This window comes from Eschrichtius robustus, chromosome 4 (genome assembly GCF_028021215.1).
Source record: "Eschrichtius robustus isolate mEscRob2 chromosome 4, mEscRob2.pri, whole genome shotgun sequence".
Lineage (NCBI taxonomy): Eukaryota > Metazoa > Chordata > Mammalia > Artiodactyla > Eschrichtiidae > Eschrichtius > Eschrichtius robustus.
Window position 1 is genome coordinate 81539619 of NC_090827.1, and position 24805 is coordinate 81564423.

Below are 24805 nucleotides of genomic sequence, written 5' to 3' on the forward strand. Positions count from 1 at the left end.
TCCTTCTTGGGCACACAGCTAAACTGTATTTTCCAGATTCCCTTACAGTTAGTTGCTACCATGAAACTGGGTTCTGGCTGACAGAAACGGGTAGAAATGATGTTCCCCATTTCTAGATTTGGCACATGAATATCTCCTTTATGATCTTTCATATGCTCTTTCCCCAGTGACTGAACAGACAGAACTCTGAGGTCTTGGAGAATAAAAGAGCCACCTAACCACCTATACCTGTATTAAACTGACATACATATAACGAAAAAATAAATATTATGTTAAGCTACTAAAATTTTGGTGTTAGTTTGTCAACCTACCCTGACCAATGCAGAAATTGGTATGAGTGGAAGGTACTGTAACATAACCTAAAATATGTAGTTGGCTTAGTGTATGGCGGCAGGCCAGAAAGCTGGGATTCATGTTATGCACTGCCTTTGACAATTTGGAAGGCAGAATCTGCGCCAACTGAGACTGTAGTTCTAGGCAATGCGATTGGAAGAGATTGTTATCAGCGTATATCGGTTGTTATTGCTTGCATTTAGCAAGATGTTGAAAGAAGGGGATGAGTTCAGGTAAGATTTGGCTAATTTTCAAGCCAAAATTAAAGGGACTAGATGGAATCATAATCTAGCATTTTAAATAAAATCATTTAAAAATAAAACTTTGAATAGAAAATTTAGAAAAACTAAAAGGGAATCAAAGTCACCTGTAATCCGCGAAATGAAAGATAACCATAACTCTGTGCAGAGAAAGTTTAATAAAACTCTGAACAAAGTTGCCAACTGCTTTGAGAGATTCGCGAACATGCCTTCCATGTAATACCATAGGGGTGTATAACCAACGTTTCAATGTCGCAACAGGCAGAAAGTATTTTCCTTACTCATCGGGAAAGCGAGACCTCCATCTCTGCGCAAGCGCACAAGGGCTCCAGCGTCTCCAGGCCCGCCCCGCCCACCCCGACCAGCTGGGTAGAGTCACGTGAGCGAGCCGCGGCCTCAAAGGAGACGCCAGGAATGGTCATGTGACCCAGCCCCACTACTCGCAGGGATGGAGCCGGAAGAGGGGGTTCCCTTGTGGCGGCTACAGAAGCTTCCTGCCGAGCTGGGCCTGCAGGTGAGGAGGGCGCCAGGGGCGGCTGCGCGGGGCCGGACTCTGGGACGGCCTGGCGTGCGGGGCAGGTCCCACCTGGACGCCTTTGCGGGGCTCGCGCCCGCTTCCCAGAGAAAGGAGGAGGAAGGGGTGTGATTTCGGGTGGCCCGCCCCCTGCGCCCCGTGGAGAGTTGCGGAGGCCGAGGCTTGGGTCGCCACCTCTGCGCCCGGGCCTCCAGTGGTCTCTCTGGGCGGTTTGCACGCAGACGCCCGCCGGGCCGCGCCCGCACCTGAGTGGGGACTACCTATTCGCTCCCGCGAGCGGCGGGACCAAGTGACCCGGGCCGGGGGGTGGAGTCGCCCCGTAGTTCTTTGAAAACTTACAACCTGGACGGGGTGGTTTGCAACCTCTCGTATACGATTCATTCATTCATTCATTCATTCAGCACGAAGCTCCCCAACGCTCCCCATGCACTAGGCACAGTGCCAGGTGTTTGGGGTGCTTTGGTGACCTAGAGAGGCATACCATACCCCCTTGAGGGCGACAGAGAAAAAAAAAAAAATGCTACCAAAACTGGGAGACTTACTGTAGGTAGGGTGGTCCAAGGTGGACCTTACCTCAGGAGGTGACATATACGTTGGCAACTCCAGTCTAAGAAGGAACCTGGTTTATGAGAGTCTGGAAAAAGCAGCCTTATTCGTTTGTTCAGACGACTTTTCATTGAAGTCTACTATGTGCTGAATGCCCTGATGGGATAAGGTAAAATGGTGAATGAGGCAGCCTGTACCCTGGTGGACCTTGTCATCTAACAAGGAAACCAAACTGAGTTATCCAGTAGGGAGTTTGTGGGAGAGGTAGCAACCCAGATTTGAAGGGGCAAGGGAAGGTTTTCCAGAGCGGCTGCCTAGATTTCTAGCTTGGGTCCTGAAGGAGGAGTAGGAACCAGACTGGGCAGAGGGGAGAGAGAGAGTTTCCGGCCAGGGAATAGCAGGTACAAAGGTAGAAGAAGAAAGCCAGCCCCAGGGAAATTTCAGGACCTGCTCTAGTTTTAGAGGCTGAAGTTCAGAGTGAGAAGCAGAGCAGGGAGACTAAGTCTAGACAGGTGAGCAGGAGTCTCTGTATACCATGCTTCTGTGTTTAGCCTTAATACCAAAGGTGCTGGCAGTTTATTGTTTTTGGCAAATGCAAATTTTTAATGTGAAAGGTGAGAGGAATGTGGAGGCGGTAAGTACATATAACGAAATTTTGACTGTGACCTGTGTGAAAGGAAGAAAACCCAATGGTTGCTATAAGAGGAGAATCTGACTGAGAAGTGTTTTTTTTCTCCCTTGAACTTTCAAGTTAAAAAACCCTTAGTGCCCCAGGTCTCATGACCCTAAGGAAATTTGCCAACAGCTAAAAAAAAGGCAATATATTTGCAAAATTGAGTTTCAGCATGAGCTCTAGGAACTGTGGTCCTTTGCCCTCTGACTTAAGAGTGCTAACACTTTGTATTGTAATTAATATGTTAACATGTTTACTCCCACCTTTTCTGTGCCCCAGCAATTGAGGCCTGATTAAGTCTTCCTTGAATACAGCTGCTTAACTGGTCCTCTTGCCACTGGTCTCTTTTATTCGGAACTCCTTCAGGGTAGATACTTTGTTTATATCCCCAGTTCTTGAGAGTTATGTCTGGCCCAAGGTGATTTCTTAATCAGTGTTTGCTGAAGGAAAGAATCAATTAATGTTTACTAAGCTCAGTATTATCATTGGGCCTGACATCTGGATCCCAGGCTATGGTGGCCTGGCTTTCAGTGTCCATGATATGCAGCTTTGAATAAGTCCCAAATCTGTTCCATTTACAATGGATGAAGGTTGGGAGCAGGAGCTTAGCCTGCTAATGTGACAGAGGAGTATGTGGTAGGCAGCTTTTATAAGTCCCAAATCTCTGCCTTCCTTCCTTCTCTGTTCTATGTACAATGGGGACAGTGTGGGGAGATAGAAGGGAATAAACTTACTTATCCTACCAGGATCAAGAAAAACCATCTTAACTCTTCACTCTGATTTTACAAATGAGGAAACTAAATGTCAGTAGAGGGTTTGGGTAACTTACCCAAAGTTGTCAAACTATTGTAATAAGTGGCAAAGTGGAAACAGATGCTCAGATCTGTTGACTTTGACTCTTGTATTAGCTTCCTGCTCCTGTCTTCATTCTACCTGTGTACTACAAAGATACGGCCCATAACCTTTACTGCCAGGTATGTAGATGACTCCTGAATCTCTGGATCCAAAAATCTCTTCCCTGAGTGTCAGGCTGCTGCTTAGATACACCCACAGGTATCTCAAATTCAGTATATCCTTGGCTGAGCTCCTCGTCTTTCTCCCTGACTTACTCCTTCTGTAGCTATAGCCTCATTTTTGGTTTGTGACACCGCCACTTTCCGAGTCATTCAACCTGAAATTCTGAGTATCATCCTTGGTCCTCCTTTTCACATCTTCTTTACCTCCCTGCTGGCTTCAGTTTGAGTGTCCTCAACAGTATCAGTCCCCCCCCCCCGCCCCCGCCAACCTCTTGGTGGTAAATGGAAGATGGGAGCCTTTGGACTCACCTCTTTCCCTTTTCCCTCCTTATATCTCCCGACCTGTTGGCAGATTTATAGAACCATAATGCAGATATGTGAATAGGTTGCTTCCCTATTGAACACACATTAAAGTCTCGGCTCTTTTGCACTGTATACAAGGCCCTTTGTGATTTTGGCCTCCACCACCTCTCCAGCTTTGTATGCTGTCATCTCCCAAATTGCGCCATGTGGTTTTACAGTTTTATCCTATGCATATGCAGCTGCTTGTGACTAGAAATGCCCTTCTCCTGTTTGGCCAACTACCATCCTTTTAAGACATACTTTCCCCTCCTTCTTCTGTGCTGTTTTGTACCTTCTGTAAACTTGTATTATGACTCCTATCATCCTAAATTACATTTATTTATTGATATATTAGTTTTCTCTAATGGACTGAGGCTCTGATATGTAGGACCTTATCTTATTTATCCTCAGTTTCCTCATTTGTAAAATGGGGGTAATAGCAAGGCTTATTTCACAGGGTTACAGTGAAGATCAGCACAGTGTTTGGTACATAATTCGGGCTCTATAAATGGTAGTTGTTATAGTTATTTTTCTTTGTATTTACATTAACTTGTTTAGTAACTGGAATGAAGTGCTCATTACATATTTGTGAATTAATTAAAAAAATATATTCCAAAAGGATAGCACTCTTATTTTTCAGTTGAGTTCTGAGTTTTGTTTTAGCATGGGGGACAGTTTGGGATAAGGTGAAATATAGGTAGAGAATTTTGAATGAATTTCAAGTTGAAAATGTTGGTTAATTTATGATAACTAAAAATTCTGTTCACATAGTGCTTTAGCCGTCATTTGGAAGTAGGGTCACCAGTTGCTCATCTCTGTTCCGATATGTGTGGTGTTATAGAGGAGTTATTGCTTAAAATGGACTGGAATATGATCCAGGAGAAAACAGTTGGAAGCCTTGCTGCTTAAATGCATTTCCAAGTTGTTTGGGTTCAAGTACGCTTCTTACAAGACACAAATATCCCTTGAGAAGGAAAACCGTATTTATCATTTGCCTAGAATAGTGCTGGTATAGTAGGTACTCAGTTAATATATGTTAAAGGTATGGAACATAGTACCAGTATTAGTAGTAGTAGTAATAGTGATGATGATAATAATAATAAGACGACGAAGGATAACAATGGCAAGCAGTGTTTAATGCCAGGAGTGTGCCAAGTGATCTGCATGTATTCTTCAATCCATACAACATTATAGGGATAGATGATATCCTCGTTTTACACATGAGGAAACAGGCACAGGATGTTTAAATAACTTGGCAAAACTAGTATGTAGTGGAAATAGGATTCAGACTAGCCAGTTTTGTTCCAAAATCCAGTCTTAGTTACTGTGTTTAGTTATATATGTGTTAGGGTTTCCATTGCTGGCATTAAGGTAAAGTAGAGAGAAAGGAATGTAAAAAAGAGAAAGAAAGACACCGAGGGCTTTTTTGGAGTGGACCAAAAGAAGTAAGTGTGGGTTTGTGGAAAACGGAGAGAAGAGGTGTGTAGATCTACAGTTAAAAGACTTTGATCTAAGAGTTATACCTTGTTTTTTGGTTATTGGTATAAATCCGATGTCTAAGGAATCCCGAGGAGAAACTTTTACATTCACCATCTTCCTTTCAGGAACGTTGGAGAAACAACAGTGTATCTATAAAATTAGCTTCTGAAGGTGGACAAAATTACAGAAAGTCTGTTTTTTTGTGTGTGTGTGTGAAGCTCTTTTAATTAATAAAATAATGTTAAGGATAGTTGCTTTTCAACCTCAGCTGCTCCTGAAGATAACATGAACTTCTCCCAACACCATTTATGTACTACAAGGAAGATAAATCTGTTTTATAATTTTAGTTATAATTACATTTATTTCTCTTTTTTTTCTCTCTAGCTTCTTCACAAAATAATTGATGGCATTTGTGGCCGAACTTATCCTCTCTACCAGGATTATCACAGTGTTTGGGATTCAACAGAATGGATGCATGTTCTAGAAGACATTACCAACTTTTTCAAAGCTGTAGTTGGTAAAAATTTATCTGATGAAGAGGTAACTTCATTCCAAATTTATATACCTTATGATAAATAATAAATTGTGTTCAGATTTTTTTTTATTAAGTTGGTCTTCAGGGCACTATGTAAAACAAGGGCCATCATTATTAAGTGTATAATAGGTAACAATAAAAACCTCATAATTGTAAGTGGAAAATCTGTGGAAGTTCTGGATTTTTGTAGTTTTGTTTTTGGTTGTTTGTATTTTTTAAAATTGTGAAACATTTAAATCATATAGAAGAAAACTGAAAGTTATATAACTGACACCTATATTCCCATTACCACAATTAAACAGTTGTTAAAATTTTATTTTATGTATTTCAGGTTTGTGTGTGTTTTAGAAACAAGACATTACAGATACACATAAATATCACCCTCCCCCTAGAGATTACCACTTGCGAAGTTGTGTGCATGTTTTGTATTCTATATTGTGTGAATATTTGCGTCTTTAAGCAATATATACAATTATTTGAGCTGTTTAAATGTGTAACTTGTAATGTTTGTATCCATTTGTAAGTTTTCTGCAACATTGCGTTTTAGATTTACCAATGTTCATAAATGTAGATCTGGTTTATGTGTTTTAACCCCTTGTAGTATTTGGTGATCGGAATTAGTAGGACTTATTTTTCTATCCCCCTGCTGATGAACAGTTGGGTCATGGCCTCTTTCATTATTATGAATAGTGCTGCTACAAACATTTTGTATGTGTCTTTTTGTACACACATGGGCCAGCTTTTCTAGGATAGACATCTTGAAGTGAAATTGCAGGGTCATGGGGTATCCTTCCATTGAATTGCTTTTGTACCTTTGTCAAAAGTCATTTGGGCATGTTTGTGTAGGTTGCCCACTTGGAAAAAAAAAAATGGAGTTATGTATGTTTGTCATTTTGATTTTGATGATATTCTGAATATGAGTTCTTGGATATATGTATTTTAAATATCTTTTATGTTGCTTGCCTTTTCAGTCTCTTAATAGTATCTTTTGGTGAATAGAAGTTCTGAATTTTAATCAAGTCCAATTTGTTAGTATTTCTTTTGATGGTTAGTGATATTAATGCTGTGTTTAAGAAATATTTGTGCCAGAGCCATGAAGATATTTTTGTATGCTTTCTTGTAGAAGCTTGATTGTTTTAACTTTTACATTTATGTCATTGATGCATTTTGAATTAATATTTGTGTATGAAGTAGGGGACACATTCAAATTTTTCCGTATGATATCCACTTGACCTAGTACCATTTATTGAAATGACCATCCTTGCCCCATAGAATTGCTGTGCAGCCTTTCTTGGAAATCAGGTGACCATATATGTATGGTTCTCTATCTGGACTCTCTTTCTACTCCATTAGTCTGTTTGTCTATGTTTGCCCATACTGCAGTGTCTTAATTATTGTAGAATTAAAGCTATATTACATTAAGTTTTGATATCTGGTAGTAGAAGAGCTTCAACCTTGTGTTTCTTCAAGATTGCTTTGGTTACTCTAGATCCTTTGTATTTTCAGGTGTATTTTAAAATCAGCTTGTCAGTTTTAACCAAAAAACCTGCTGGAATTTTGATGGGGAGTATTAGCTTGGGCTGCCACAACAAAATACCTTGGAGTGAGTAGCTTAAATAACAGGAATTTCTTGCAGTTCTAGAGTCTAGGGAGTCCAAAATCAAGGTACAGCTGATTCTGGTCCCTGGTGAGGGCTTTTCTCCTTGCTGCAGATGATTGCCTTCTCTCGGTGTCCTCACATGGCTGTGGGGGTAGGGGTGGAGACAGAGAGCAAACTCTCTGGTGCTTCTTATAAGGGCACTAATCCCATTATGAGGGTCCCACCTTCATGACCTCATCTAAACCTGATTACCTCTCAAAGGCCCCATTTCTCGATATCACCTTGAAGGTCAGCGTTTTAACATGAATTTTGAGGGGACATTAAGTGCATAGCATGGGATTGCACTGACTCTCTAGACTATTTTGGAGAGAATTGACATCTTAACAGTACTGAGCCTTCTGATCTATGAATATGGTATAACCTTCCATTTATTTAGATTAACTTCAGTTTCGCTCTAATATTTTGTAGTTCTCAGTGTAGAGGTCTTGCAAATTATTTTGTTGGATTTATTTCTGAGTAACTGATGTTTCTGATGTTCTTTAATTTTGCTCTCCAATTGCATATTGCTAGTATGTGGAAACAATGTTGATTTTTATATACTTACTCTGTGTCCAACAATCTTTCTAAATTTATTTACTGTATATAATGGTTTATAAATTTTTTTGGATTTTTTTTGTATGCAATCATTTTCTTTTTCAATTTTAATACCTTTTATTTCTTTTTTTCCCCCCTTATTGCACTGGCTAATACCTTCAGGACAGTTTTGGGGAAAAAAAAAAAGCAGTGCCTTGTTCCTGACCTTACAGAGAATGTATGTGTTCACTATTTCACAATTTAGTATGTTAGCTGTATGATTTTATGGGTATCCATGATTAGATTAAAGAAGCTTCCTACAATTCTTACTTTGCTGAGAATTTTTATCATTAATAGGTATTGAATTTTATCAAATACTTTTTTCCTGAATTTATTTTTTTCACCTTTATTTTGTTAATGTGATGCCTTGCATTGATTTTTGAATGTTAAACTAACCTTACATTGCCAAAATAAACTCAACTTGGTCATGATGTATTATCTTTTTGTAATGTATCTTTTGGTTTGATTTGCCAATATTTTGTTTAGGATTTTTTCATCTATATTTGAGTGATATTGGCCCATAATTTTTTTTTCCTATAATGTTTTTGTCAGAATATAAAGTTTTATTCTGGTCTCATGGAATGAATTAGGAAGTTGTTTGTTTTGTTTTTTTTTTTCCTTTTTCTCTGGAAGTGTTTATGTAAGATTTATTTCTTTTGTCACTTAGTACTGTGTTACCATGTTGCTTAATTTTCAGATATTTGGAATTTTTTTTCAGTTATGATTTAATTACACAGTGGCTCAAAAATATAAATAGTATGGTTCCAATCCTTTGAAATCTGTTGTGATTTGCGACATGGCTCAGCATATGGTTCATTTTCGGGGATGTCCCATATACATTTGAAGATAATATGTATTTTGCAATCGTAGGGTGTAGTGTTCTATGTGTAGTTAGGTTAAGCAGAAAATGTTTTTCAGTGCTATATTTTTACTGATTTTTTTGTCTCTATCAGTTACTGAGAGGTTTGTTAACATCTCTAATTATGAAAGTTGATTTACCCATTTCTCTTCTTCCAAGTTTTGATGCTTTATATATTTTGAAGCGGTGTTATTAGGTGCACACAAATTTATGATTGTTATGTATTTCTGTTGAACAACCCTTTTGCTATCCTGCTCTATTAAAGTCTATGTTTTCTGATATATTAATATAGGTATACCAGCTTTAGTGGTTTTCAAGTGTATTCACTCTTATTTTGCTTCATTGGTCAGCCGTTTTTACTTTCTGTTTTGCAAAAATTTGTTAAAACCTCTTGTTTATTGGTTATACATCCTCATCTTATTGTTTCATGGTTATAGAAGTTTTTTTTTTTTCATTTATTGATACTACTATTTTAAAGGGTATGTGAAAGGAGAGTGTGACTGTTGTTTACATTTTAAACAGAAAGGCCCTAAAGATGCTCAGCATCACTAATTATTAGAGAAATGCAAATCAAAACTACCATGAGGTATCACCTCACACCGGTCAGAATGGCCATCATCAAAAAATCTGCAAACAGTAAATGGTGGAGAGGGTGTAGAGAAAAGGGAACCCTCATACACTGTTGGTAGGAATGTAAATTGATACAGCTGCTATGGAAAACAGTATGGAGGTTCCTTAAAACAACTAAAAATAGAACTACCGTATGACCAAACAATCCCACTACTGGGCATATACCCAGAGAAAACCATAATTCAAAAAAACACATGCACCCCAGTGTTCATAGCAGAACTGTTTACAGTAGCCAGGACATGGAAGCAACCTAAATGTCCATCAAAAGAGGAATGGATAAAGAAGATGTGGTACATGTATACAGTGGAATATTACTCTGCCATAAAAAGGAGTGAAATTAGGTCATCTGTAGAGACGTGGATGAACCTAGAGAGTGTCATATAGAGTGAAGTAAGTCAGAAAGAGAAAAGCGAATATCATATTCCGCATATATGTGGAATCTAGAAAAGTATAGATGGTCTTATTTGCAAAGCAGAAATAGAGACAGAGACATAGAGAACAAATGTACAGATACCAAGGGGGAAAGGGGTGGGGTGGGAGGAACTAGGAGACTGGGATTGACACATATACATTATCAATACTATGTATAAAATAGACAACTGATGGGAACATACTGTATAGCACAGGAAATTCTGCCTAATGCACTGGGGTAACCTAAATGGGAGGGAAGTCCAAAAGGGAGGGGATATCTCTATGTGTATGGCTGATTCATTTTGTTGTGCAGTGGAGGCTAGCACAACATTGTAAAGCAACCATACTCCAATAAAAATTAATTAAAAAAATAAACAGAAAGGCCCTTTCACTTATTTTCTAACCATCTATTTTTATTTTCATAGATATCTCAGCAGTTGGATCAGTTGAATTCATCTCATCAAGAAGCTATCATGAAATGCTTAAAAAGTAGGAAAGATGAAATCAAGCAGGCTCTGTTGGAAGAAATAGTTGATATTTCCTCTTCACAGCTACAGGATTTTGATTGGCAGTTAAAGGTGAGAATATATTTATTAGTATTTATGCTTTTTATTTCATTTTTTGAATAGATTTATTTTTTGTAATATTATATATCTAAAATTTCTGTATTTTTGAGAATACATTTCCCTAAAAATGTATCAAAGATAATTAAAATTACATCTTTTATGTTAACTTGGGCATCAGTAAGTGCACTGCAGACATCTAAACCATGTATAGTAAATTACAAGTATAATAAATTTAATTAAGTAAAGCTTTAAGTCATTAAAGGACTAAAAGTCATGTAGATGAAGGAATAGATATGTGCTCTGTGGCTCTGGCGAATAGGACAAAGGCTAAAGTATATGATTTGTAATAAGATAGGTTTCAGTTCAACCTAAGAAATAATAATTTAACCACTATGAGTATCTGAAAATTATCTTAACCTCTTTTTGAGTTAGCACACTCCTTCTCATAGCTGATACTAAAGCATAGGCTGAGAAACCACTTGTTGGAAATATTGAGGAAAATTATTGATGAGGCGGACAACCTGAAGGTGATGCTTTCTCAGATATTATGGGTCCTGTATTTTGGAGAGAGGATGGAGGAGCTACGTGAAGGTTTGTTTGGTCCTGTAGTGTATGTACCACAAGGGAGATCCTTTGAGGTTGGTTGTCAGGGAGGAAGTCCTTTACTATTGCCCAAGTAAATTTTTGCAAGTGGTAGCACTCCAAAATTCAGTTATTGTGGGGTTACTGGCTCAGATTTCAGGAAAACTGAGTTTCTCTTTGCCATCTGCCAGCGAAGCTATGATGCTTGTTTCAAAAAGCTTTAGTATCGTAAAGAGTTGGTGCTTCCATTTCCTCTAGACAGAAGGTAGAAGAGGCAAAAGTGTCAAATGTTTTTGTTGAGTGGCTTTGATCAAAGATGGTATCTTGATAACATTTTTCAATAGTTTAGTAGAGAGTTAGCTGCTCATTATTTAAGCATCTTAATTTCTGAGAGTTACCAGTGTTTTTAGTTTTATCTTTGTACACGGACTTTCATCCTCTTGTTATCTTACACTTCTTTAAAATTCTCTGTTTCTTGATGCATTGGACCCATTCAGTACTTCCCAGCCATAACGCTGCTCTAGATTTCTACTCCTACCATAAAATCCTGACTGGTTGTCTTTTTTCCCTAAACTACTTTCTTTTCTTTTTCTGTTCTTCAGATATATGCTGGTTTGGCATGGGTTTAATTTCTTTTATTCCTTTCACATTTCCCTGTACTTCATAGCAAACAGAAGTACTCTTTTTTCTTTAACGTGTTGTTCGTAAGCTCTGATGCATATTTAATATATTCCTTTTTAATACTACTTATTAATTAGTATTTTTCTCATTTTAAACAGCTTGCACTTTCTAGTGACAAGATTGCTACACTACAAATGCCACTTTTAAACCTTCATCTAGATGTAAAAGAAAATGGTGAAGTCAAGCCGTATTCTGTTGAAATGAGTAAAGAAGAGCTGCAGAATCTAATAAATTCCTTGGAAGCAGCTAATAAGGTATGTGTTTTAATTTTTTTGTATGGTTCAAAATATTTAAGTTCTGATTGATACTATTAGAGTAATATAAGAAAAACTAATCATTTATGTTTAATATTTCTTTTGTTCCTGATATTTTATGTCAAGCACAGAAGATACTTTGTTGATATGTTCTTCTCTAGTTTTAGATATTACATTAATTATAAATTTAATTTACATTAATAGAACATAATTTATCAAGTAGTTATTTTTTTAAAGAATACCAGCTAGATTTGTTTTGCTGCAGTGCTCATTAATGGTAAAAAAAAATTTTTTTAACTTGGAGTTGTGAAATTAGTTGATTCTGAAGACATTTAATGATTAAAAATAGTTAATGATCTTGAAGAAAAGATTGTCTTATTTAACTGGACAAATGGTAGAAAATCGCTTTAAGTATAGGAGACAAAATATGGTTTGTAGTTATTATGACAAAAATCAGCTTGAGACAAAATAGAGCTAATGAAGGACCAAAAGCTTTACATTTACAAAGGAACGGCTAAGTAACAGTAACAATTCCGAGTGTTTAACTAATGTGAAAAATAGTATTTAGACAGTAGAAACTGCTGCCGTGAGGAAGACATAAACATAATTCCCTACGTTGCGTATGTTCCTTTCCTTGTTGCCGAGCGTCGTCTCTAGTGATCGTGTCTCAAGGATTAAAGTCAGTCATTCTTACCAGCCTCTCTTGCCACTAACCCATCTTCTTGGCTCGATCTTTTTGAAACTCTGGTATACTTCATCTTCCCTCCATACTCTGCAGTCGCTCGGCCATCATGGTGCCTTGATGACTGGTCCACATGCCCAGTAACAAACTGGTAGCCTGGCTTGCCTTTGGATGGGGCTACAAGTCTGAAGGGGTGTGTGACAGGGCCTGGTGTAAATGTTAGATGAGTCTGAACCATGGATCCTGGCAGACCTGTGCCTTCTGTGCATTGTACTTGTTGTCAGTTCTCCAGCCCCTTCTTCAGAGATTTCAGAACATCTCATTCAGCAGATACTGGCATCATTCTGGTATAACCTGATTCCCGCCCTTCCCTCCCTTTGTGTTTTAAGGTGGTCCTGCAGTTGAAATAACTGGAAATGATGAATACCAACATTATCGGATTCCACTGCTACAAGTGATATGGCAGAGTGAATACCATGTGTTAGAAAACCTGCAGTATACTCTTATGGCCCGCTGAGAAAGCAGCAGTGTTGAGATTACAAAGACAACAATTTATCAACTTCCCTAAAGAACAGGAAATTATATGGTTGACAAGAAATGCATAAAAACATGAAAGATGAAAAGGCTATAATAGCAGTTTATATTTTCATAATGACTGTTTTGCTTCATTTATTAAATATTTGAGAAACCTTTATAGATATACAGTTTTATTGAAAGCTAAAAGTAGCCTCTAAAGTAATGTAAACTTACAAGCACAAATATACTTGAATATTGCTTAAAGAACTATGTGAATAGCAAGGATGTTTATTATGGATATATATGGTTAATTTGTGATATTTTTAAAAAATAACTTTTAAAGAATGTATAAGCTACATCTGTAACTCAGGAGATTCCATGTTTTTCTCATATTTCAAAGGAAAGTTTATAAAATGTAAAATTTCTAAGTGCTCCAGACATGAAAAAACACTAAATCTGTGTGAACGATTTTGAGTTTTGAATTCTAGAAACTAAAATCTCATATTAGAACATAGATAAAAATGAAAATAACACTGTAACTTCTGTATTTCTGTGTCTGATCAGGAGAGTATGCTCTGATAAAAAGAATACATGTCATTGCATAGAGTATACATTACTATCAAAATGTCAGCTAAGACTGTATATAGACCACATTTGTTGTAAACTCTTAATTTGTTATAAATTCTTAATGAAGTTTTGGATGTTAACAACTTCATTGGAAAACAGACCATTTTTAATTTCAGTTACCTTTAAAAACAAGCGTTTTGAGCAAATAAAAAATGTTTTATTTTTATATATTGCTGTATTTCAGATGACTTTCTACATAACTCAATAACACATCATTGGTGCCTGATTTTTGCAAGATTTATAACTCATTAGAGCATCAGATTATTATTCGAGGTGTCCAGAGCATTCCCTCTTATTCTCATCATACAGGTGAGGGTAGGCTTAGCAAGATTAATAAAAGTGAGTGCAGTCTAGATGGTGCTACTCAAAACGTGTCTGTAGGCTAATGCCACTCTATGAACTGTTTGTTACAGCTTGGTGATTACATGTGGAGCTTGTGCCAGAATGTTCATCAATATACTGCTTTCTTCACTGAGAAATTTTGGCCAGGAAAAAAAAAAAATCAGCTGAACTAACCAGCGTGCTTTGGGAGGTAGTTGTTTTACCTTCTTGTGCAAATTCCGTATGTCGTTGTGGACCAGTAACAGTTTGTAAGCGAGCACTTTCAATAATACTGATATAGGGTCCTTCAGAATTTCAACCCTCCACAAAGTCCTTCCTTTGAGAAGGGAAAAACCTTACTCTACTTAGTCCTTCTCTCACTACATTATTACTATATTACCATATGTAAACGCTTTATTGAAATCTGACAGATATAAACTGCACATATTTTAAGTGGGCAGTCTGATCAGTTTTGACATCTGCACACCCATGAAAGCGTCACCTCAAGGTGGTGAAAAACCAGTCACTCCTCAAAGTGTCATCCTACTCCTTCGTAATCCTTACTCCTGCGCCCTTTCCCCCCAGACAACCACTGATCTGCTTCCTGCTGTTACAGATTAGTTCCCATTTTCCAGAGTTTAATATAAATGGAATCATACAGTATGTTCTTTTTTTGTGTGATCTGGCTTCTTTCAGTATTATTTTAAGTTCATCCATGATACTGCATATATCAGTGGTTCATTCCTTTTTATTGTCGAGAAGTATTCTGTTGTAGAATTCCACCATCATTTGTTTATCGGTTCACCTGTTAATGGATGTTTTGGTTCTTAACAGTTTTTGGCTGTGACAATACACAGAGTGCTATGAACATTCTTGTATGTGTCTTTGTATGGACATATGCTTTCTTCTGGAAGTAAATACTTAGGAGTGAAATGGCTGGATCATGTGGTAGGTGTATGTTTTTCTTTTCAAGAAACTGCCAAACTGTATTCCAAAGTGATTTTTACCATTTTACATTCCATACCACAGTCTGTGAGAGTTCCACCTCCACCTCCTTGCTAACACTTGGTATGGTCCATCTTTCTAATTTCAGCTGTTCTTAGGTGTGTTGTGGTATCTCATTGTTGTTTTAATAATATTCATTTCCCTAATGATGTTGAGTATCTTTTCATGTGCTTATTTGCTGTCTGTATTATCTTCTTTGGTGAAGTGTCCAGATCAGTTTCCCATTTTTAAATTGGATTGTTTTCTTACTTCCGAGTTTTGGGAATTCTTTATATAGCCTGGATACAAGTCTTTATCACATATATGCCTTGAAAGTATTTAAATATTCTCTCCTAATCTGTGGCTTATCTTTTTTTTTTCTTTTTCTTTTTTTTTTGTAAATAGTTTATTTTTTTAGAACAGTTTTGGATATACAGAAAAATCAAGCAGATTGTACAAAGAGATCTCATATACCCCACATCCAGTTTCCACTGTTATTAACATATTAGTATGGAACATTTGTTATAATTGATGAACTAATATCAATATATTATTATTAACTAAATTCCATAGTTTATTTAGATTTCCTAAGTTTTTACCTAATGTCCTTTTTCTCTTCCAGTATTCCATTTCATATTTGTCATGTCTCCTTAGGCTTCTCTTGCTGTGATAATTTCCCATACTTGTTTTTGATGACCTTGATAGTGTGAGGAATATGGGTGAGATATTTTGTAGGATGCTCCTCTATTGGAATTTAATATTTGTCTCCTGTGTACACTGGGCTTGTGGGTTTTGGGCAGGAAGATCACAGAGGTAAAGTGCCATTTACATCACATCATTTCAAGGGTACAGACTCTTAACAGTATTTATGACTTGACATTGACCTTGATCACCCGGCGGAGGTAGTGTTTGTCAAGTTTTTTCACTGTAAGGTTATTCTTTATTTCTCCTTCTTCCATACTGTCCTCTTTGGAAGGAAGCCACTATGTGCAACCCAAACTTAAGGAATTAGGCTCCCCCTCCTTGAGGTCCAAATATTTACATAAATCCTTTGGAATTCTTCCACATAGATTTGTCTCTTATATTTATTAATTAATTTAATCATTTATATAGTATGGACTCATGGATATTTATTTTATACTTTGGGTTATAATCCAGTATTACTTATTTTATTACTTAAATTGTTTCAGCTTTGGCCATTTGGAGCTCTTCACTTGGCTCCTTTGTCCTTTTGACATACCCCTGTCAGTGGAGGTGGATTTTATTTATTTATTTTATATTATCTCCTTAACTTTCTGGCAATACAAGGTGCTCCACGCTCATCTTGTCAATTTCCTTCCCAGTCCTAGAATCAACCATTTCTCCAAGAAGCCCTGGTTCAGTTTATTGAAGAATGGTATTAGAAACCAAGCTGGGTATGCTCATTGTTGTTTTTTTGGGCCCTCTCAGCTGACCGAACAAAGAAATCCATGCATGTAAACTAACCTGTGTATATACACATATCTATAAATACTTCTTTAAATAATCATCTGTGTATTAAGCTGCACGTGAGTTCCTCCTGATGTCTCCAACTCTGCTTCATTACACAGGGATCATCATTCTAGCCTGCCACCTACCCTCCCTTATCTGTGAATTCACATTCCAGCAGTGAGAAAGCTGAATCCCACCATTCACCATTCATTCCAGAATATATATAGCAGTCCAGATTGTTAATCTGTACCCCTGTGTGGGAGGGGGAAATTTTCTTTTTTTTCCAGGAAGGATTTATTCCTTTTGCCTTTAGTCTCACAGACTCCACTCATTTCCAAGTTACTTGGGTCAGTACCTCTTCTCCCCACTCCCTTCATGAGGTGGTTTTATACATTTGTAATACAGTGAGATTTTTTGCCGTAATCTGTCTTCCTTTCTGGGATCCCCCAACTTCTTAAATTTGCATACATTAAGGTGTATTCTTTGTGTTGAACAGTTCTGAGTTTTGACAAATGCCTAATGTCATGTTGTTGGGAGAGGTCATCGAGAGGATGTGACCAGCTGTTGACCCGTGAGCTGGACCCTGGCAATAGGAGGCTCCTTGCCCCCTCCCCCATCCTTGGAATGTGCATTCCACTTGTTTTTTCCACTCCCACAGCTGCCCCAAGGATTCTGCCCAGAGGTGATAATGTGGTGTTGAGACTCTCTGGACTGTATATGTGACTGAATCCAGTTAAGGCTTCTATGTAAACTTTTAAGGCTTGGGTGGGTTGGTGCAGAGATCTACTTGTCTTGGCGCCGCCCAAGGCAAGTCTTGGAAGTTGCCTTGCTTGTTAAAACCACTACCTACTAATCTGGAGTGGTTCACCTCTCGCAGGGCAAGAGATCCTTGCCCTGCATGGATGGGGGCTGGTTTCAGATTACACTTGGGAAGCTCCCGGGGTTGTGAACTAACACATGTACTGACTCCACAGAATAGTTCAACACCCTAAAAATCCCCTATGCTTTACTTAATCATCCCTCTCCATCTTCCCCTGAACCCCAGACAACTAGTGATTTTTCTTAATGTCATTATAGTTTTGCCTTTTCCGGAATGTCGTGTAATTGGATCATATAGTGTGTAACAGTCTTTTCAGACTGGCTTCTTTCACTTATCAGTATGCTTTTCATCCAGGTCTTTTTGCCTTAATAACTCATTTCTGGTTTCTCTCTGAGTAGTATTTCATTGTATAGGTGTACCACCATTTATATTCACCTGTTGAAGGAAGTTGGTTCTTTTCATTTTGGGGGCAATTATGAATAAAGCTGTTGTAACCATGCACAGCAGGTTTTTATGTGGACATAAGTTTTGAAACTAACTGAATAATACCTAGGAATGTGATTGTTGGATCGTTTTGCACAACTGTGTGGTTTTTTTTTTAATAAATTTGTTTATTTTATTTATTTATTTTTGGCTGTGTTGGGTGTTCGTTGCTTCGTGTGGACTTTCTCTGGTTGTGGAGAGTGGGGGCTGCTCTGTTGTGGTGCGCGGGCTTCTCACTGTGGAGGCTTCTCTTGCTGCAGAGCACGGGCTCTAGGTGCGTGGGCTTCAGTAGTTGTGGCATGCAGGCTCAGTAGTTGTGGCTCACAGGCTAGAGCACAGGCTCAGTAGTTGTGGCGCATGGGCATAGCTGCTCCGTGGCATGTGGGATCTTCCCGGACCAGGGCTCGAATCTGTGTCCCCTGCATTGGCAGGTGGATTCTCAACCACTGTGCCACCAGGGAAGCCCCAGTTTTGCACAACTATGTTTAATGTTGTAAGAAACTGTCAAACTTTTTCAAAGTGGCTGTACCACTTTGCATTTCTTTCTTTTTTTAAAATTGTGGCAAAAAGCATAACATGAAATCTACTCTTTTAAATGTTTGTCTGCAGTACAGTATTGTTAACAATGTATATACATTGTTGTGCAGCATTGAAACTCTGTCCATGAACAGCAACTCCCTATTTCCCCCTCCTCCAGTCCCTGGCAATCCCCATTCTGCTTTGTGCTTCAAGAATTGGACTACTTTCGATACTTCATAAGTGGAATCACGCAGCCTTTGTCCTTCTATAGCTACCATATTCCATATGCTTACCATAATGTCCTCAGGATTTCCTTTTTTTTAAAGGCTGAGTAATATTCCATAACATGTATATACCACATTTTTTTAAAATCCATTAATCTGTCAATGGACATTTAAGTTGTTTTCACCTCTTGGTTATTGTGACTAATGCTTCAGTGAGCACAGGAGTGCAAATATCTCTTCGAGAGCCTGTTTCCAATTATTTATGATAAATACCTTGAAGTGGGATTGCTGAATCACATGGTAGTTCTATTTTTAATTTTTTGAGAAATCTCCATACTGTTTTCCATAGCCATGACATCATTTTACATTCCCACCAAAAGTGCACAAGGGTTCCAATTTCTCGTATTCTTGGGTGGTACTAGTGACAGTACAGATACACACACACCTACCTTATGTTAGCTGCTTCTTCTTTACAATCCCTATAGCAAATCCTAAAAATGCTATGTATATATTTGTTACTTTCTAATTTAAATAAAACTGGATGGCCATTTCTTTCTCCCGTTGTATAACATAGTCTTCTGGAAAGAGTAGCCAAGTGTAGGGTGTCTAAATCCCTGGTAGCTCTGCAGGCCAAGGCTCTGATGATAAAGTGCAGATTCCCAGTTATATTGCTGGATGAATGTTAAAGCCCATCTCTAGGCTGGAATTTAGACTCTTATTGAAAAGCTATTCTACTAATCACCAATTAATGGATAAATGAGCTTCACACCTTTTGTCTGTTCATTATTTTATTGTCAACATATTATTTGTGAAGGGAGAGAATGAGTTCAGAGTTTGGAAGTCTTCAAATTAGGAAAGACTGACAAATAGGCCAACTCTACTATTCATATTTACAGTGGAAATTTTTAAAAGAAATATGACATAATGCACCTCACAAATGGATGCTATTAAAGTCCGTTTTAGGCATCATTTTTGAATACAAGGAAACTTCATTTCTTCTTTTTTTTTTTCCCTAATATATAAACACTCCATATGTTCAAATGTTTGTAAGGCATGTTATCTTAAAGAATATTAAAAAAAAAAAAAAAAAGTGGTACAGAAATAAGCTCCTGGAAGAGTGCTGGCATTTTTCTCCCAATTGTTGGATAATACTGCAAAGAATTTCTTCCAAATAAAGGGATTTTGTTTTGTATTAAATTTTATAATAAAAGCTCCCAAATGAAAGATTCAGAATTCTAAACATTTTTAAGGATTATAAAAAGATATGCCTGAAATCTTGCATGTTTTTAAACATAGTACAAAGTAAGCTTTTTATATGTAGGCATTTTTAATAAAAAAAGTTTTATTTGTGTTTTAGGAATAAACAGGCTAACATAAATTGTACGTATTTACAGCAATAAACTACATTTCAGAAGCTGCACAACGGCTTTTGTAGGTATAGCTGATGGTTTTTGACACCAGCCTTGAAACGTGTTTTCTTTCTTTCATTTGCTGCAACATTTAAAATCTTGTAGTACCAAAGCAAAGAAAACAGCAACTTATTTTATAGCGAAGCCACACTATTAACAAAATATTGAGTATCAACTACAGTCCCGTGAGTGCTAGGGTATGAGACTGTGAGTCCTGAAATCGAGAGCACAAGCATTTCTTGTGTCCATACCTGATTGCATGTAAGTTGATTTTGCATTTTACAAGAATACATGATTACTCAATGAATGATGAGTAGAAAAAAGGCCATGAAGGGTAAAAGGGTCAGTAATCAGAAGACACTGAACAGCTTCTTAGTCACTGATTCACTGCTAAACGGGAAATCTATTTCTTCTTTCAGGTGTATAAATCACAGTCTCCAGGCTTCATGGATTTTGTCCACAGATCATTTTTGAGATAGCAAAGGCCTAACGTCAAATACTTTAAGCATGTAAAAAGGAATTAATGAAACGGTTAGGATATTTAATCAAATTCCTAACAGAAAGGGTACAAGTCAAGCATACTGTATGAAATTTTGATTTCAAATGTAAAAAGCAACTACAGAAAAAAGCACAAGTTTCATTAGAGAGAACAGCAGTTTCAATCAGAAAATACAGTATATACTGATACAAAATAGAAAGTTGGATTACAAAAGTAAGGAGTCTACCTTTTCTTTCTTGGCATTGGTTAAACCTGTCTCATTTCATTAAAATTTCTGTAGGTTTCTGGAAATACTCATTCTTGCCCTTGAACTTTTTAGTGGTCTGCTAGGTATACAAAAGTATTATCTGCTTATGTAAGAAAGCAAATGCTTATGTCAAAAGAGCAAAAGAACATTAATATATTGTAATTTATGTACCTTTGTAATTAAAGGAGTTCTGCCTGCTGAAAAATAAAGAGGGGAAAAGGGGTGTTTTATTTACAAGAGCTGTGTAATACCATTCAGGATATGAATTAGCTAATTCACGTTTAGTAGGAGGGTAATAGACAATTCAGCAAAATGATTAGTGGAGATTAAAAAACACAAGGAACAAAACACTTAACATCTTCTGACATATTTGGTGAATTTAGCATAACGGATTTTGAGAGGCAACGGAAGGTATCAATTTCTTTCTGTATACATGTAGCACCTGCTTTTGAAAGATCCAGTTATGTAGTACAGGGTGCTGTGAATTAAAATAGCAGGAGACTGGTTTGGAAAGTTCAGCTAATTTTTGGATTCAATCAAGTTTTAGGTGAGGTGGTAGCCAAAGAGGTGTTCCATTGCTGGCAGGATAGTAATATTCCCAATCTTTAGCCTAATGAGTCCTGCTTTCCCAAACCTCCTGAATCACCGTATAAAGATCTTTGCCTCAAGTTGAGTCTCCTTGGGTAAAGACAGAGGAGTGAAATAATTATTCAGAGATGATGGACAGCCAAGAGAATTTTTCAAGCAAGCCACCCTAACCCAGATGAGTTTCTCTCAAAGACAGTTTTATTTGTATTTATGCAGTATTAAAGTTTCCTCTTTACACTTCCATTAACCTTTTAAATGACACGACAACATTATTTCACATTAGCCATTAGGTTCCCATCACAATGGCACAAAATGCTGCCTAGTGTTCAAAAATAAAAAGCTTGTTTAAAGATGTCAAAAAAAAAGTTTGGTCCTTGTAAACATTTATACCATTTGGAATTTCTAAAACCCTCATGCAACCTTGACTTTGTAATAATGCCACATGGTAGTTTTTAACAAGAGGGTTATTGGCCCTCTCTAAAATAAGGAGTTGAGCAACACAGTCAATGAATATATGCATATCTAATCAGGAGTATTCCATACTTAGAAGAGTCGTGGGTGTTCTGAATATGAAATATCACTTGTGTATATGGTTCTGTTTTCCACAACACTGCAGTGAGTTAGAATAATCAAGGGGCTTCCCCCCAGATGTCTCAGTGGCATTGTTGCAAAACAGAAAATAGTTCAAGCTTTATCCAGTGAGTATTTCAAAAAGATGTAGGAAGCAGATTAACATGAAATTGATTTGCTTAAAAAAAGAAAAAGCAGATACACTGCAATTCAATGTATTTGGGGAAATATCAAGTAGAAAAATACGTTATCTAGTAAAACTGGGGTGGCTGGTTGCCACTCTGAGGTAAGGCTTGCAAATGATATCTTTTATGCAAATAAGTAAATAATATACATGACAGGAGAACAGGGAAGTTAGCAACTGAAAGGAGAAGGGCAGAAAAGGTATTTCTCTGTACATCTGTTTTATGCAGTCTTGAGGGACAGTGGTGAATGTCAAGAACTGCCCATCCCCCTTAGATAGTTCTAAACCTTCTATTTACTTCTTGGCAGAAATGAAATTTGGTGTGCCATACTCTCCAGGAGGATTCTCTTAGAATTCACATTGGAGTGTTCCAATTATGCAGTGTAGTCCCAGCTTCAAGAGTAAACGCCCAGTAGAATCTAGATCCGAAGGCTTTTAACAAGGCAAACTTGGGTAAACGAGGGAAAAATGAAACTTTAAATAAAATAGTTCCTTCTTCCATAGAGGAAAAGCAGTAGTAATTAGCATGGAAAGTCTAAGTCTGCTAGACTGGCAGACTCTAGAATGGTGGTGTTAGGATTCAGTTTGTGTAGTCATAAACAATGGAAAAAATCTCAGTGACCACTCGGCACAGACCCTAACCTGGGTTCAGTTGTAACTCTAGCTGCATTTAAAAAAATCCACTTAGAGGTTGCAGACATAAGCTATATGGGACTAAAATAACTTGGGGGAGGGTAGCGGGAACACCTGCCTCACAAGGTATTATCTATAATTCTGAAAGTAATGTCCATTATGGACATTCTCTATTGCTACGTTTAGCAACGTAGGTTATTCAATCAGCATGTACAGACTCTCTACAATGGACAGAATAATAGATGCTTTGGGCAATGCAAAAGAATTAGAAAATGGGGCATTTATCCTTAAAGACCTTATGCTTTATTTAGGGAGGCAGAGCATCTATTTGCAAAACTACTGGAAAATACACAAATGAAGTAACTATCTTTGGACAAAACGGCCACAAGAATTGAGGGTGAAGAGGAGAGAGAGAGTGAACAGAATGAGGGAAGTTTGCTCATGATGGCTTTTTGGCTGATGTTGGCCCGATTCATACTCCATCAGGGAGGAGTTAGGAGGAGGCTGAGCTGGAGATAAAATGTAAAAATTCAAGCACAGCAACGAGAACATTTTGGGATGATAGGTGGCCGCTGCAGTGGAAGGGTGGGGAAAGTGTGAGGATTAGCTTGCTTGAAGCTGAGTGAGGGGAACAATGAGAAATGAAGTGAGCACGAGTGATGGAGAAGACTGAGGTCAGTCATGAATAAAAGATTCATAGGGAGCCAAGATATTTTCTCCAAGGTGTTAATATGAGCTTGCTAATATTTCCCATATCCTCCAGGTATGGGAATCATGAGACCTCATAATTAGCGTGACTATATAACTTGTTATCTAAATGGACAATTTTGAGAGTGAAATTATCTATTGATAATTACACACTGGCACTATCTCAGGCAAACTGGGGCACACCTCAGGCTATTTAGATGTTGTACAAGCTACTCCTTCTACACTTTCCCTCAAGAGAGTAATGAAAGACTTTTGTGTGGAGGATGGAAGAAGGATGGAGAAGGATTACAAAAAAGAGCAAGAGTGTTTACTGGGCACAGCATCGAGATATTGGGAGAGGAAATCACTCTCTTTTCTCCTACTCTCCACTCATCTTTGAACTACCCACAACCTGGATCATCAGGGTAAAAAGATTAAATCCAGGCAGTGTAGTAGAGTGGAAAAAGCTTTGCCTTTGGAGCCAAGAAAAACTGAGATTGAATACTAACTCCATCACTGACTAGTTATCAGACCTTGGGTAAATCATTTAACCTATTTGAGCCTCTATTTCTAGATACTGGTATTGTCATCTTAACTTCACAGCGTTGTAGTGAAGGTCAAGCCAGGAAATAATGTGTGGGAAAGTGTTTTTTGATGCCTTAGACCAATGTGTGACAGTCATCGTTGGATATCTACCCAAAAGCCATTCTTCCCTCTTTTTGTTAACATATTCCCCACCCCACCTATCCTTTTTTCCCAGACACTGGGCAGCTTGGGGTTAATGTTGTGAGCCAATCATGGTAATTCCATTCCTCTTATCAGAGGCTGGTTCAGGAATGGTTGTGTTATCCAACCCTGGCCAATGGGACAACAGAGAAGACTGTTGAGGGAGTTTTTTGGGAAAGATGTCCTTGCTCTTAAAAAGAAATCCAAGGCAGGGCTTTCCCTTATTTCTTCCACTTGATATGAGTGCATAAGTGTAGCCACTTTGCAACCATAATGGCTGCTGATAACATACAGAGTTAAGAACTGGTTAGGGAAGGGACCTGAGTCCTGAATGCCATCATTGTGCTATTGAAATAATTAACCCAGTAACTACGCTACTTCTAACTTACTGTTATATGAGATAACATTTTGATTGTTAAAGTTACTTTTAGTTGTATCTTTTGTTACTTGCACCTAAATGAATCCTAATTGATATACATATTAGTAAGTACTAATCTCAACTTGGTGAAAATTTGAAGACTTAGGAATGCTTCCTCTGTTTTGAAAAAGATGAAATTAAATATGAAACCATCTCTAGGAAAAAAGTGTGGGAAACCAGAAAAAGAAAACTATTAGCTCACTACTTTAAGAGGAGTGATGAATACATCTGCACATAGGAAGGTTTTGTGGGGTATGTGAGGT

The 24805-nt window shown here is 37.6% G+C and overlaps 1 protein-coding gene across 1 annotated transcript; it reads left to right on the forward strand.

Annotated features, from left to right (window-relative positions):
- Nucleotides 1–992: 992 nt before the first annotated feature.
- On the forward strand, nt 993–13855 carry COMMD8 (COMM domain containing 8). The gene is made up of 5 exons (XM_068543014.1): nt 993–1107; nt 5569–5724; nt 10278–10430; nt 11780–11935; nt 13007–13855. The coding sequence occupies exons 1-5, from the start codon at nt 1042–1044 to the stop codon at nt 13025–13027; spliced, it is 552 nt and encodes a 183-aa protein (XP_068399115.1). The 5' UTR covers nt 993–1041; the 3' UTR covers nt 13028–13855.
- The last annotated feature ends 10950 nt before the right edge of the window (nt 13856–24805 follow it).

Coding starts and splice junctions, on each gene's coding strand:
- COMMD8 (XM_068543014.1), top strand. CDS start 1,042: ATGGAGCCGGAAGAGGGGGTTCCCTTGTGGCGGCTACAGAAGCTTCCT. Junction 1,108..5,568: donor CTGCCGAGCTGGGCCTGCAG/GTGAGGAGGGCG, acceptor TTTTCTCTCTAG/CTTCTTCACAAAATAATTGA. Junction 11,936..13,006: donor CCTTGGAAGCAGCTAATAAG/GTATGTGTTTTA, acceptor TTGTGTTTTAAG/GTGGTCCTGCAGTTGAAATA.